General features: G+C 38.2%; 1 protein-coding gene and 2 pseudogenes across 1 annotated transcript; all 3 read right to left on the minus strand.

The window, feature by feature from the left end:
• Positions 1-1324: 1324 nt before the first annotated feature.
• LOC148720124 (uncharacterized) lies at positions 1325-2216 on the minus strand. The gene has a single exon (XM_088737567.1). It carries the CDS (start codon positions 2214-2216, stop codon positions 1695-1697), a length of 522 nt encoding a protein of 173 aa, XP_088593693.1. The 3' UTR covers positions 1325-1694.
• Positions 2217-2616: 400 nt separating this feature from the next.
• LOC148720125 (uncharacterized) lies at positions 2617-3282 on the minus strand (annotated as a pseudogene).
• A 4319-nt stretch (positions 3283-7601) lies between these two features.
• Positions 7602-9882, minus strand: LOC148720126 (uncharacterized; annotated as a pseudogene).
• Between the last annotated feature and the right edge of the window lie 5974 nt (positions 9883-15856).

Genomic DNA, 15856 nt, shown 5'->3' on the forward strand with positions numbered 1-15856 from the left:
ATTAATCGCTGGCAAGTTTTCATCATGAAATTAATCTCATAGAATATTGGGTTACTCTGCGTTGTCACCGCAGACTTAAATGCATTTCTTAAGATGGCAAAATCTTCTGTTCTTCAAGATATTGTTTTGCTGCGATTGATCCAGCGATCACGAGAGTGAACTTTACATAGTTCATGAGATTTGAACTCGGATCAGAAGTCATCGGTTCTTTGATAACTCTCTTTGCTACCTGTTAAGGACATTAGCCAGAGGGCTCATTTTTTGATTGATTATTGATTAGTTCACTAATTTCAAAATGATCTTAGATAGCCACATAGTTACAATGCTTATCTGTTTTTCTGTATTTCTATTGGTTTTGTAATCGGACCTTTCAGCGTCACCACGCGCATATAAAGGGAATTTTAGCGTCCCTTTAATCAGTTCTTCGTAAGTTTTAAATAGCCTTGGTAAACTTTCGCCCTTTCGTTTTTCTCAACCTCTGGCACAAGCGGGACCGATATGTGAGTACCTTTGTAACTTTGTTTTTCCCTCTCCAGTCTTTTCAGTGTTGGGCGACAATATACAAACAAATATTGCAATGATCTGTATATATTTAAGATTCAAAGGCCTAATTCGTGCCAATTTGCGAGTCAGTGAACGCCCATCATTTAGATAGAACAACGGGCTGTTTATCAGTCATCAAACTCTTTTCATTTGTTTCCAAACTTTTGTTCTGTTTCACTTGAATTGTTAATCTCGTTATAGACTTTAGAGCCCAGTATTTAACATGCGATTCTTTGATCATGTATTCCGCGGCTTTTCGTTAGATTGATAGAACTTCGTTGTATTGTTGTTTCAGTTTACGATCGATCGTTCGATAGATTGATTGACTGTCAGAATAATCGTTATTTTCGTCATTGATTGTGGTTCGTGGTCGATTGCTTTTCAAGAATAAAGATTCGTGCAAACAGTCAACTTTGGGTTGTCATTTCGATCAGTAAAATAGTCCCAAACAGCTCGTTAACCGCGTTTTGGAGCGACACGCCCTTGAACTTTAGAATTTAGATTTTGGTCGCCGTAAACGCTACACTACCCATCCAATTCCAGCAGCCAATCCAGTCAATGTAGCTGAATCAAAGTTTTCACAAGTGTATTATCGGACATTTTTATTTGGAAGACAAAAAAAATCAATCCATTGGTTTTACTCCTTTTGGAATTTGAGGCAACTCCGCTGATTCCCCCGCAGAGATGCGCTGAGTTTGCCTTGGTTCTGGCTTTAGTTCTGGGTTTGGTCATGATTTTACGAGCTCCATCTACTCTTTCCTTTTGTAGTACAGTCCAGCCAGTGAAAAAACAATACTTGCTACTGAAAGAATTTCAGTGAGTGAGAATGATGATGATGATGATGGCTCTGGTTTTGGTTCTGGTTCTGGCTCTAGGTTTGGCTGCTTCGAAGCATTCACCTTGTTTTGCTCTCTAACTCTTCTGTTATGTTCAGCAAGTTTTTTACCAGCAGCGACACGCCCTGGATCTTTTTTCGGTTTCGTCTTATTTTGATCAGTTGAGGTGACTTGTTGTGCTGGTGGTGACTGCGACGGCTCGGGCTGTCGCCCTCGCTCTGCTGGATCTTGAGATTCTTTTTCTTCCATTTCATTTCTTGTCACATTATTTTTAAGTTCTTATTCAAGTTCTTTTTCAAGTTCTTTTTCAAGTTCTTATTCAAGTTCTTTTTCAGCTTCTTCACAATTACTTTCTACTTCGACATTAACCACATTTGGTTTTAAGGGAACTTCAACATTTTTGGCAGCGAGAAGAGCAGCACTTGTGATCGCCATGTACTTTCCATACTTCAAACTCAAGCTTCCTGCAATCATTCCGAGTTCTCTCTTCACAATGAAGTCATCGTTCAGGTCTTTCATGAGTTTTCCTTCATCAACACGGAGAAAATACGCCAACGCTTTACACGAAAGCTGAAGAAATGTGTCGACTATCGCATCGCAAGTCTTTGAAGAGATTGAGGCCTCGTATCTTTTCAAGTACTTCTCAACATCTTTTTCACAAAGCCTTTTGACTTGGTCCTGGGTGAGAGAGACACCAATCATTTCCTTTGCTCTTCCACTCGCAACGAGAACAGCAAGTTGCTCTCGGTGATCTGAATCACTTGTGGGTTCTGCTTCGAGAATGTTCATAGCAATAATATCTGCGACTGCTTCTTGTTCTTTGCTCGCTTTGCTCATCTCTATTTTATTTCTTTTTTCAGTGCCGCAATGTTTTCTCTGAATGGTTTTGCGATACTTGTCATCTGCTGTGTGAGCACCCAAACACTGATTCCCTTATGTCTTGCGCTAAATGCTAAATTCACGAGTTCATTTGTCCTCTGCTTCACATCCTTTGAAGCCGCACAGTCATCAAGGATGATAAGTGTATTAGTTCCCTCATAAACAAAACTAATGAGCTTGAGACAAAAATCAAACTGGTTTTGAAGTGGAGTCAAGATAAAGGGGTCTTTGTCTAAATCCCCCAAACTTATCATAAGTTTTGTTGTGGATGAATGTTGGACAAATAAAAAAAATGGCATCGAATTTCTGATTGAATTTATTGATCAAAAGATTAACGACATATTTTGTCGTTCCTGAATTTGTTGGTCCAACTATTAATGCATGGAAAGGAATATTCTGAGGATTCATATTTTATAGTGGCCATGTGAAAAAGTTGAGATCTTGTCTTCTCTTATGATTCTCTTATCATCATTTGCACTCAGAGCAATCTTGTTGATGGTCTCACTGAATATCTCATGTCTGTGCGATCTGATTACATTCATCTTTCTCATCTGTATGTTTCTCCTAAATAAGCACTTTTTGTAGTCTTCGTGAGTTATATTCTTCTTTATCAGTCTTCTTGATTCCCTTGCACTTCTTCTCTTCTTTGCCCTCAAGAATTTTGTAGCTGTAAAGTTTTGCTCTCAATCCAACAAACTCCTCAATAATCTTTCCACGAGCCTCATCTTTCATCATGCCCACAACTTTTTTGTTGCAACCAGTTGGGATCTTTGAAATGTGGTCTTTTGGAAAGTTGCCGGTGTCAAACTTTTCTTCAACATCTGCTGCTATGTCCTTGTAAAAGTCTTCAGTTTCAATCTCATACATGAGACTGTCAGTGTCTGTGAAAAGAAGCTTGGCTTTATCTCCATATTTCTTTTTTTATGTAGTTGTAGTGGAAATCGTACATCAAAGTCTTGCTGAGATCAAGAATAGCCATTCCACAGAAAACTGGCTTGTCAAACTTTATTGATGTTCTTCCCATATGTATTGCAATGAGATTTTCGTCAAATATTTTGCAATGCTTGAAGTTTGGTTATGCTAAAAGCTTTTCAGTATGCTTTCTTTCGATTGTTCAAAAGCCTCACATCAACTCGCTTCCTGATGTTTTCCATTGTTTCTCCAAACACAGAGTTGTTCGTCAACTTGAAGAAATCCTTTTCAAATTCATTCTTTGCATTCGTGCGCAAATTTGTGTTGAGTTCTATATAAATTTTCAGCCAAGGTTCTTCTCCAAATTTGATTCCTCTGTAAATCTTTTTCAGTCTCAAGCTGAGTTCAAGGCACTGTTTGAGATTCTGGTGATGAATGATATATTTCTTCTTTTCGTTCAGATTTGGTACAAGCTTCTCGACTTTGTTTGAGCTGATCATGATTCTCTCTGGAGCAAGAGGATAACCGTTGTGAAGATCATGAAGCTCTTTTGGATATTCAAGATCCGCCTCAAGAATGCAGGGAATATCTCTCTCGCTCGCTCTCCAGTCTCCAATCTCTTCTTGACTCATCCATTTGAAACCTCTGACAGGAAGAGGTTTGCACATTGCCCATCCATAAAGATTGTTTGCATCAAGATAAGTCAGATATTTTGATGGTTTTTCTCTGTCAAACTTAAAATTCATGTATTTGTTGTTTGCTTTTCCATAGCGATTTGGGATCATTGAGATTTCTCCTCGAATTCCTTTCTCAAACATCAGAAGCATGTCTGGATCACTCAAAAGCTCAAGCTCAACTTTTGTCACCTTCAATGCTGCATCCCAAGCCAATCCAGGAGCAGTGTAATACCAAGCAGGATTGAGATTGTAATTCTCAAGGCAGACGTTTCTGAATTCTTCAAACACATCTGCAAGCAAGAGAACATCTGATTTGAGATAGAGATCATGACAATCACCCATGTTCTTCATCTTGAACTAATTCCAGATTTTCTTTGTGTGCTCATAATCTTCTTCACTTATATCACAGTCATTAAGCTTTGAGTAAAACTCTCTTTTTGGTGGAAGTTCTGTTTCTCTGAACTTTTCAATGCTGCTCATGTAATCATATGGATAAACACCCTTTCTTGAGATCAACTCGATTTCAGCGTCTCTAAACACCTCCCCAGTTTTCTTCAGCGTATCGTGGCTCAGATTACTGACTAATTTATCAAGAGAAGAAGCCATGAACTTTAAACTATCGATAAAGCGAAGCTCAGTCTTAATGGCAACTTCTTCTTTTTCTTTGTTGGTGTAAGAGCCAACAGCAAAAGATTTGCTGAAGCTGATGTACTTCTCTTCATTATTGGGAATGCATTTTATGTCTTCCTCGGTCTTTCCAAGATTCTTGACAAAAAGATGAGATTCATAGCCAGCCAAGTTGTGAAATATGACTGGAGTGAACTTTGGCTTTGCAAATTGAAAATTGCAATTTCTGTGTGCAGCTCCTCTATACTTGCCAGTGAAATGACAGTGATCTCTAACTTTGGATATAATGAAATATATGAAGTTCATATCTCAGGCCTGTACGGGATTCAAACCACTGACCTCTGTGATACTAGTGCACCGCTCTACCAATTGAGCTAACAAGCCAACTGGGAGCAGGCCGTTAAGTTGATTCGTAATGAACCCGTAAAAGTGATAAATCAGATACAATGAAATATATGAAGTTCATATATTTTGAACTGCGGTATTAGATACGTATGATGCACGATCCTCGCAGTAGATAGCGCTATTTAAGCAATAGCGAAAATCAGACCTGGAAAAAAAAAAAATCAGGCCTGTACGGGATTCGAACCACTGACCTCTGCGATACTAGTGCAGCACTCTAACAATTGAGCTAACAAGCCAACTGGGAGCAGGTCGTTAAGTTGATTCTTAATAAACACACGAAAGTGATAAATCAGATACAATGAAATATATGAAGTTCATATATTTTGAACTGCGGTATTAGATACGTATATATTTCATTGTATCTGATTTATCACTTTCACGGGTTTATTACGAATCAACTTAACGGCCTGCTCCCAGTTGGCTTGTTAGCTCAATTGGTAGAGCGCTGCACTAGTATCGCAGAGGTCAGTGGTTCGAATCCCATACAGGCTTGATTTTTTTCAGGTCTGATTTTCGCTATTGCTTAAATAGCGCTATCTACTGCGAGGATCGTGCATCATACGTATCTCTAACTTTGTCGTGCGAGTTTCCAATCAAAGCGAGCACAACAGGATCAGTGGGGAAAGACTCACCGCATATCCAACAGCACTTCGCCACATTAAACATTTTCTTGTCTTCATCAGTGAAGATCATCTTCTTTTTAAAATCAAATTTTTTGTGAATCTTCTAGATGTTCTCTTCTAGCATTTCAACAAAAATCTGAGCAACATCCTCATCCTCAGACTTTGCTCTGTAGATGACTGGCTCTTGAGAATAAAGCTGCTCATCAAAGCAGACAACCTTATAGCAAAAGCTGGACGGTTTATGTTTTTGATATGTAATGGTAAAGCTCTGATCACTTCTTGACTCACAAGAGTGAATTGGTTTAGTGAAAGATTCAAAGTCAGCATAAACAATAAAGGGTACTCTTATTGATCCGTTATGTTTCTTGAATTTGATAAAAGTTCCCTTTTTGGCATTTGAATCTTGACAACCTCATTGTTTGCGCAGAGCACCTCGTGCTCCACAAGCTCTTCTTTGCTTGAAAAGTGATTCAAACACCTGACACAAAATTCTTTTGGTTCCTTATGCTTTGAAACTTGACTAGTGAGAAGCCTGCTGATGTTGTTTATCAAGCAGTAGTGCTTATTAGCAACTGTGTTAGCGACTTCGTCTTTCTCGATAAGAAGAAGATTGATCACCTGATTCCTTTCTTCGGCTGGTGACTTGCTTATTCTGAGGATAGACTCTGGCCTCACTTTCATAACCAAACACGTTTACCGCGATATTTTCGTTCTGTTTTTCAAACTTTTTTATCTTGTCAAGCTCAATTGGGAAGTTGATTCCTCTCTAGTCGAGTCGATCAGATTGTTCTTTAAGAATCTTTGTTATTCTTTGAGGATTTTTCTCAACTGGATAAAGCGCTCTTGTAATGCACCATTTAAAACATTGATTATCTTGATTTTCCACATTGATTATTGCTTTTTTTCCTTTAAGTGCTTTCGGTAGTTCGATGTAAGAGCTGCCGTTCAAAGGGTTGTACTTTACAAGATGCAGGTCAAGTGAAATGACTCTGTGAAACTCCCAGTTACTTCCGTTATTGTTGAATTCTTCAATAGGCTCCTTGCACTAAGAAGTCACGTGATCTTTTCCGCCATGTTGGAGGGCAAACAAATCGGTTCCTACGGGAAACAATGGCTGCCTCGTGAGACGACGAGAGGTGATTGATGCAAATATTTGCTCTACTTGCTTCTTTGTTTCGGAACAAAACGATCTTATCCACTAGGAACTCTCAAAAAGAGCAACTGTAATAGTTGCAGACCTACTGATGTATTTGATTTGTCGGAAAGCTCCATATTTGCTCGTGTTTTCGCGTGCGCATAATCCGCACTTTGCGAACTGGTATGTCTATCTTTTTTTTTTAACTCCCTTTCAATGCCGGCTTTGTCTATTTTTTAAGTTGATATTGTTAGGCGATGATAGTCGAGTCAATGTAGTTTCCAGAATGGTAGCGAATAAAACATTTCTGAGTGAAGGTGAGAAAAAATAAGTTTGTTTCCTTGTATCCTCACTATATACTGGTTCTATTTCAGATAAAGAGATCACAGAGTGTCGTGGAATTTTAGATCTTTTGGAGCCTAATAATAGTGTGATGGCTGATAAGGGTTTTAACATTGATGATCTATTATGTAGTAAAGGGGTAAAGCTAAACCTTCCACCATATCTTTTAAATCGTGCACAGTTTTCACCAGAGGAAGTCAAAGAAACAAAAACCATAGCCAAAGTCCGGATTCATGTGGAGAGGGCCATACGCCGAATTAAAGAATATCATCTTTTTGAAAATGAAATTCCTTTGTCACTTTTGAGCACTGTTAATCAGATGTGGACAGTGGCATGTTTTCTTGTAAATTTTCAGGGACCATTAAGTTTGAAAAATAATCTGTCTTAGCAAGTGCCAGAGGGTGTTATCATTATACATATTACAATAGACCACTTTCATAAATGGCTGCTGGATTGATATTCTTTTGTTTAAATTCAAATTTGCCTAGGTGGCCTCGTTCTCCAGTACAAAATTCAAAAGAATACATTGTCTCAAGCGAGGCCACCAAGGCAAATTTAAATTTAAACAAAAGAATATTAATCCGGCAACCATTTATGAAAGTGGTCTATGACGCAAGTGTTCTCACAAAAAAAAGTTAAAATAAAACATGTCAACCTTATCCTTACATTTTGGGAAAAACTAGGATCAAATACTGCTCTTTGGAAAAAAACAAATCATCACTGATGTAACACAAAAAGTCACACCAATCCAGGCCAGAAGTACCTAATTGGCATTGTACTTGTAAATAATATGCATGTTGCTTGTTTAGGGTTAATTCATTTTGAAATGGGGTCATTCTTAAGGTAAGCCAGATCATCTAAGCTGGTCGTTCCTTCCTGGACAACCTTTGTCTCAAAGAAGCCATAGGGACTTGATGAACCATTTTGAGCTGCCTCAATATCTTAAACCTTCCTGTCTGGAAAACTTCTAAGCCAGGGGCATTTTGGATTTATTACCAGACCACTTGAGTACAAGTTTACCATCCCTTTCTTTGCTTTAATGGCATATATGGATGCTGCTCTACCCCCCCCCCCCCATTTCTATAGCTGGTTCATAGCAGCTGTCTGTACAAGCCTAGATGGTTGAAGTTGTTTGACAAGAGTATCAAAATTAGAAATTCTCTTTGCCACTGTTCCAAACCTGCTTGCAGTGATTCTTTTTTTTTGTTAATGAATGCTAAAGGTCACTTTCATCCTGTTCTCTCATTTTTTCTTCTAAAGCATGTACCATCTCTAAAGTGACTGACAGTGACTCTAACTTTGCTGATTTGTTGCTGTTCAAACAAATTGACTCATTGTTCTTAAACCTTTAACCTGCATTAGGAAGGGGTAGCTTGGGGAATGAGGTGTGGGCAGAACCATTTATGACATATTTTTCTGTGAGCCTTTGCATTGTTGGTAAGATATTACAGACCCCTTTGGCACCATTCCAAATTTGGTTTGTACAGAAGTAAGATGTGAGCTTGCAAAGTTTTCCAGATCTGGTATCAAACTCCACAGCAAAGGCTCAGGATTTAGATTTTTGAGTTTAGCTTTTTGATCAGGGCCCAGAATATGATACTGGGATGCAGGTGAGTACAGAGTGGTTTTAATGAATTTATTATAGTTTGCACCCTCCTGAGGCATCTTCACCATCAAGGTGTCCACACATTGAGGATTTATGTGTTTCCCTCTGGGAACATTCCATTGCTGCGCCATCATAGTATATTTTAGATCATCAGGTAAGCTCTTTAGCCCAAGTTGCTTAAAGTGTGACAAGTAAAAAAGAAGGCCCACAACATGGTGACAAATCCCTCCAACACTTGCTACACAAGAAAACTTTCCAGACACTGTTGTTTGATCCATACCAATTATCACTTATCAATTTATCAATTATCAATTATCAATTTATCAATTATCAGTCTGAGGCTACGAAGACAAGCGTGAGCAAGAGCAAGAGCGCCAGCGTCAGCAAGAACGACAGCGCCAGCGTCAGCAAGAGCGACAGCAAGAGCGACAGCAAGAGCGACAGCAACAGCGAGAGCGCCAGCAAGAGCGCCAGCAAGAGCGCCAGCAAGAGCACCAGCAAGAGCACCAGCAAGAGCGCCAGCGCCAGCAACAGCGATACAAATCATTATAAAATTAAGGTTGGATTGATTTCAGTTGGACTGGTCTCAGCCTTCTGTATCATCGCCTTTTGTTTTGAAATCGCTCAACCATGAATATGGCAACACCCTTTATCAGAACCCAAGCATTTTGTCCGAGTGAGGGCCACAAGTTTATTAGCTATGCTATTATGTGTTACCCTCGTAAAATAAAGTCTTTATTATGAGAAAGCTGATCACTGAGCCAGCAGCTCTGAAAACGAGGCCGACTATTGAACCAATGAGACCTGGTAAAATTCCAGCGATCTTTTTCCCAAGAGTCTTCAGCCTGTTCGCCACCCCTTTTGCAACAGTCTACAAGCCTTTTGTCAATGTGCTCACAATCACTCCAATCGTTGTTCCAACTGCCAAAACAACAGCAGAGACTGTAAAACCATACTTCTTAAAGATGTTTCTAACTCTCTCAAGGAGGGACAATCTTTCTTCTATTCTCTCTCTTTCATTCTCAAGTGCATCAATCTACTCTTGATTTTCTCCTATTCTTTCTCTTGCTCGTTCTCTTATAGCAGGGTTTTCATTCTCATCATCTGCAATATCTCGATCATCTTGAATTGACTGTTGTAGCTTCTCCATTTCTTTATCTTTCTGTGCAATCAAAACCTCTCGCTCTGGACCAAGTGATTTTTTAATTTCTTTTGAGAGACTTGGATTTAACCTCTGCTCATTTGTGCCTCTTTCCTCAGTAAACAAAGGATATGTCTTCTTGCCTTGACCAAACATCTTCACCTACAACCTTCCTTTCTTGCTATGAGAAACTTCAAGTTCTGAAGCTTTTACCTCAGGAAAAATTGTAGTAAGTGATTCCCATGCTTTCTCATTTGAAGTTAAAACTCGTGAACCAAAAATATCACCTTCAATAAAAGATGTCTCAGCAGTTTTTTGGCCCTTTTCTTGCTCTCTGTTCATTGTCGTCATTGGAATTTCTTCGCCTGAGGGCCCAGGAGTTGAATTCTCATCTGGTTGAAAAGGTGTTATTGTGTCTACTTCATCATCATCATCATCATCATCATCATCATCATCACTATGTTCTAACAGAGGATCAGTATCTCTAAAATCTGCCATTTTTTAAATATCTTTTATAAAAAATGGAAGTCAGTGAAAGAATTGGCCCGAGTTTTGAAAATAAGATGTCAAACGCTCTCAAGGCAGACCGTGTGATTCACAAAGTAACATTCAACCCAAATAGTGCTTCCCCTGGTGAAGTCCTCAGAGTTCCAGTTCCAAAACTTGATAATGGGGTAGTATGTGTGCCTGGATCGCTCGCACTCGTATTCCACTTGTCAGTCACTGGGCATGCAAACAATTTCTTCGTGTACAATGTAGCAAGAGCTCTTGTCCATCAACTGACTTTCAAGTTTGCAAGAGAAATTGTGCAAGACACTGATGGTTATGTTTTATTCAAGCTTTGGAAGGACCTCTTCTTGACTGCGAATGAGAGGGCAAACATGTTCAGAGAAGGTATTCAGTCTGAAGATCTTTCGAAAATCAGACGCAACGCTGGAGATAAGAAGACTTCGGGCGTTGATAAAGAAAATAAGCTCAATGAAGTTTATAGAAACATATACAGGATTCCATTGGATAATGATATTTTGAAAGATCATGGAGTCTTTTTTCCGAGAGCTCTTTTCTTCGCTCTTTTCTTTATCTTTTTCTTTGAGCTCAGGCTTGCACCTGCTGTTAGTGTTGTGACGGGATCTGACCCAACAAAACTTTATTATAAATTGACTGACATCCAGCTTGAGGATGAAGTCATTAACAGCCAAAAACTCGCTGATGAAGCCCTTTCTAACTACAAAAATGGAAAGAGATTCATATACGAGCATATCACTCATCTCAAGACAATCTCAATGGATAAAGGTTCCGACACGATCATCAATGAGAGCATCAATGTTCGAAGGAGGTCTATGAAGGGACATCTTCTTCTCTTTTATGAGACATACACAGCAGGAACAAGAAATAGTGAAAAGACGTTTAATCCCAACATCACTGATGTTAAGCTGACTGTTGATGGTATTCCAAATAAGATTTACAGCCACGGAATGCAGGCAAGAGATATGTGGGAACAAGTCTTTAGAAGATTTGGAAAGGAAAACAGCGCGAAGAATGCAACAGACTTTTATGCTGGAGACAGATTCGGCCTCTTTATCGATCTTAGAAGCATGAGAGACAATGATCTTCATGGTTCAGGATTGAGATTGGTGAATACAAAAGATGGAGTTCATCTTGCAATTAACAGGAAAGGATCGGGTTCAGGAAATGTTAAATGTCACATCTTCATTCTTTCTGTTGCTCTGCTCAACATCGTCAACAGAGAGCTTGAAAGTGTGACCTTTTAAGAACGCGATCATTAGTTTTTTCTGAGATATTGTCATTAGTTTTTTCTGATGGTTCAAACGAATTTTGAGATTGTCTTGAGAATCAAATCTCAAAATTCTTCAATTCTGTTTTGATTTTTGAAAGAAACTGTGCCAATCATTTTGCCTTGAAATCATCGTTGCTCATTTTTAGATGAGATAAAAAATTAAAATCATTTTTGAAAATGTCCTTCAAAACATGATTAAACTGCCTTGTTTTAAGGCAACTCAATTTTTTTCAAAACTGCCCTGTTTTTAAGGCAATTGTGCCAGAAACTCACTGAATCAAATCTCAAAATTCTTCAATTTTTCTTTGATTATTTTGAAAGAAACTGCGCCAATCATTTCGCCTAGAAAACATCGTTGTTTTTTTTAAATGAGATAAAAAAGGAAAAAAATCATTTTTCAAAATTGCCCTGTTTTCAGGGTATTTTTGAAAATGTGCTAGAAACCCACTGAATCAAATCTTCAATTTTCTTTGATTTTTGAAAGAAAAAATGCGCCAATCATTTTGCCTGAAAAACATGGTTTTTTTTAAATGAGATAAAAAATGAAAAAAATCAGTTTTCAAAATTGCCCTGTTTTTCAGGCAATTTTAAAAATGTGCGAGGAACCCCCTTTTCCTACTACTCGTGCACTAAAAAGTGTTACAGTTCGAAAAGTTTTGAAAGGATGTTTACAACGGGAAAGGAAGATTGAGGGCATCTATATCTCTCTGAGTAAAAATTGCATCAAATGAGCAAGATGCAGTCAGACGTGAATGGTCCTCTGGAATTTCTACGGAATACGGTATTCAGGGGATTGAGAGTTATTTGTTGGCCAGGGAAAGCGTAGCAGTAATAGCCATGGCGTCTTCCAAAGCATCGACTGCTGAAAGTAGCCTACAGGAGCAGTAAGAGTAGAGGCAGATCGATGTCATATTTCCCTGTAACGAGTGGAGATCTTTGAAGGGTGGATTATTAACTTTCAATCGCGAGTTTGCAATTAACTTGTCAGAAGCAAGGATTGCCAGCATGAAAGTCCACTGCTACGTCTCGAAAAGTGATGATCAAGATAGAAAAGATGCCAAACAACATGGTGTAAATTTAATCACAGCTCAAAATGTTCCCGGTTCAGCCGACCCCCTCTTGTGCTTGATGTCTCCACCCTCGGAACTTCCGAATCCGCATCTGGTGATAGGACATGGAAGAAAGCTTGGCAGGCCTGTTTATTTCCTCGTAAAAAATGCAATTTGTTCACATGTACTGCGAAGACCTCGGAAAGTACAAGAAAACAAATACGGCTTCAACATCCGCTACATGAGACTCTCCGGCGCACAGAGGTGCGCTACACTAAACTGCTTGACAAGCAAACATCGCGAATTAGTCAGGTTCACCTGCTACGAAAGCCACAAGCGGAAACTGAGATTACTATATATCTTTGGGAATTTTAGGTTCGAAGTATCATCTGCATCTACTTGTACTTTCAGATCAGAAGATTTTACTTACATGACACCTACAAGTTAAACTCTCGAAATACTGTAATTTGCACGAAGTTTAGTCAATTTCACCTTCCTCTGTATCTCAGGTTTTAAACAAATTGTAAACTTTCGTAAATCCATTAGCACATTAGATTCTTAGATAGGCGACATCACAAGATTTAAAAGATTCAACAATTATCCTTCTATAAGAATTTTTGCCTTTACAAATAAAGGGATTGCATGTATCTTTTCTATCAACAAAGTAGATTAAACGTAATACTCGCTTTTGAAGAACAACAATTTTGTTTAAATAGCTTTTAGGCGCATTACCCCAATCAACGAGTCTATAAGTTAAATCAGGTAAACTTAAGGATTTATAGATATTTGTGAGTACAGATGACGGAGCAATGCTCCCTATGGTCTTCCTTATTTTGGTGACGACACAGTCAGAGGTTTTCTGAAAGACTTTCATCAATTAAAACTGCTAAATACTTGATGTAACTTTTATTTTCCAATTTCACTCTATTTATTTCACCACTAAATATAATTATTTGTAGAAGATAACTGATTCTCTTATGCCGAGGGTGAAAAATTACAAGATTTGATTATTTTGTATTCAGAGTCACTTATTTGTAGCCAGCCAGTCATGTAAATTGTTCAGTTCAGCATCGACCGTCTGTTCTAAAGACTTGAGGTCCTTGTCAACACAGAGGATATTTTTATCTATTCATTTATTTATTTAATTATCAGCACACTCACGAATCAGCCTTGTAGAGATATCATCTAGTCCTGTAGCTTTGGTTTTTAACAATCTTTTAAATGAGTAAAGACATCACTAGTAGTAGTTGGTCGAAAACAAAATTTGTTGTAATTATTAGTAATATTTTTCAAATAAATAGACTCCTCATCCGAAGTTTAGGGTATTTCACAGACTAGTCAGGACCAATACATGAAAAGTGTTCGTTAAAGGCGTTGGAAATCTCGTTAGAGTTACAGATAGAGACGTCATTTTCTTTCCCATCCTTTACTCTCTGATTGTTCTAACGACGAGACATGAGAGGTTGTTATTAGTTTTCCAAGTCCTTCGAGCATTTCCTTCGGATTGATGATAAAACTATTGTGGTAAATAGGATGCCTTAGTGGTATTCACTTTCTGCTGATTCGATTTCAGAGCTTTCTGTAATTGCCCAAGTCTTAGGGATTCTTTGTTTTTATCGCTTTCCTTTTAGCAGCATCGCGACAGCGCATACCTTTTTTCAAGGCTGAACTAATCCAGGGTGTTTTGTTCAATTTAGAACATCCAGTTTGAAAAGAAGCATACGAGTCAACAACAAGCAAAAATTTAGTTTTCCGGTGAGACAATGCCAAATTTGGATCTTCTGATTCATTGAACGACCAGTTTTGTTGAGAAATATCATTTCGAAAATTTTCACGATCAAAATTTCGAAGAGTGTCCCTTCGATGGTATGATATTAGTGTCATCCAAAAAAAAGAAAAATTGCAGTTTATCGAAACAGAGATCTAGGTCATTTATATAAAGTAAAAAAAGAAGTGGTCTCAGGACCGAACCCTGGGGGACACCAAAGGGAAAAATTACTTTAGTTGATACGAGGGGTCCAGTCTGAGTTGTTTGCGTTCGATTCGTTAAGTACGACTGGAACCACTCGTTGATAAACCCTCGAAAACCATAAAAACTTAGTTTATCAAGTAGCATTTTGTGATTGAATTTTTGAAATCAGTGAAAATACCACACGATAAATAATGCTTATCATTTTGTTCTGTAAAGTTTCGATAATACCTAGGGGTCGCATGACCTGGTGAGTGCGCCTTATGAAGGCCATATTGAGAGCAATGTATCAACTCGTTCTTGTTAATAAAGTCCTTCACTCTGTAATACAGTAGCTTTAAAAATATCCTATAAAATTGAAAAATAAGAATTTGGTCGGTAATTAGAAGCATCAGTCACGTCTTCACTTTTAGAGGTAGGTGTGATTTTGGAGATCCCAAGTCTTGAAGGGTGGACTCTAGACGCGATAGAAGTATTGAAAATGTTTGATAGGACAGGAGATAAAATATCGCATGAGCGTTTTAGAATTTGGGTAGGGAGAGTAACTAGGCTTGGACTTTAACAACCTAGGTAAGCAATTCCAAGCAATACACTAGAACGTATGATGCAAGATATATATGAACTTCATATATTCATCAATACTAGAACGATGAGTTAAGGAATCATGTAAGACTTTGGATTTGGAGCTCACAAGTTCCAATCTTAAATTTTCTCTTAAATTATATGGAGTTCTGTGCTTTGTAAATAAATTATTAATGTCATCAGGAGCTAAGTTATTGAAAGCCTGGTATGCAATACATGCAAGTCTTCTCTCATACATAAAATGAAGAGATGTCTATTTTGCCATGCTGAGTACTTCATATTTTGGGGTAGATATATTGATGTTGTGAATCATTCTAGCAGCACAAATGTGTGAGTCCTCGAGGTCAGCCAGCAGGTTGAAAGATCCCCAGGATATACAATAGGTCACACTTGGCAAAATACCTTTGAAGTAAATAGATTCTAGAGTACAGCGATTGAGGGTCTTAATCTGTTTAAGCTTTGAAATCTTTGCATTAAGTTTGAAGTAACCATTTTGATGTGAGGAGCCCAGTTGAGCTTGTTACCAAGTTTGACTCCTAAGCGAGATGAACTGGAGACATAATTTATGGGCTTATCATCTATAGTGATGAGTCTGTTTGAGCCCATGAATGGTGTTTTTGAGATGAACATTACTTCACACTTGACTGGATGGATGAACATAGAGTTGAGTTTAGACCAGGTAAGTAGCTGATGCAGGAGTTCTTGAATTTGGATTGAAATGGAGTAAATGGA

The sequence above is a fragment of the Stylophora pistillata genome, chromosome 11 (genome assembly GCF_964205215.1).
Source record: "Stylophora pistillata chromosome 11, jaStyPist1.2, whole genome shotgun sequence".
NCBI lineage: Eukaryota > Metazoa > Cnidaria > Anthozoa > Scleractinia > Pocilloporidae > Stylophora > Stylophora pistillata.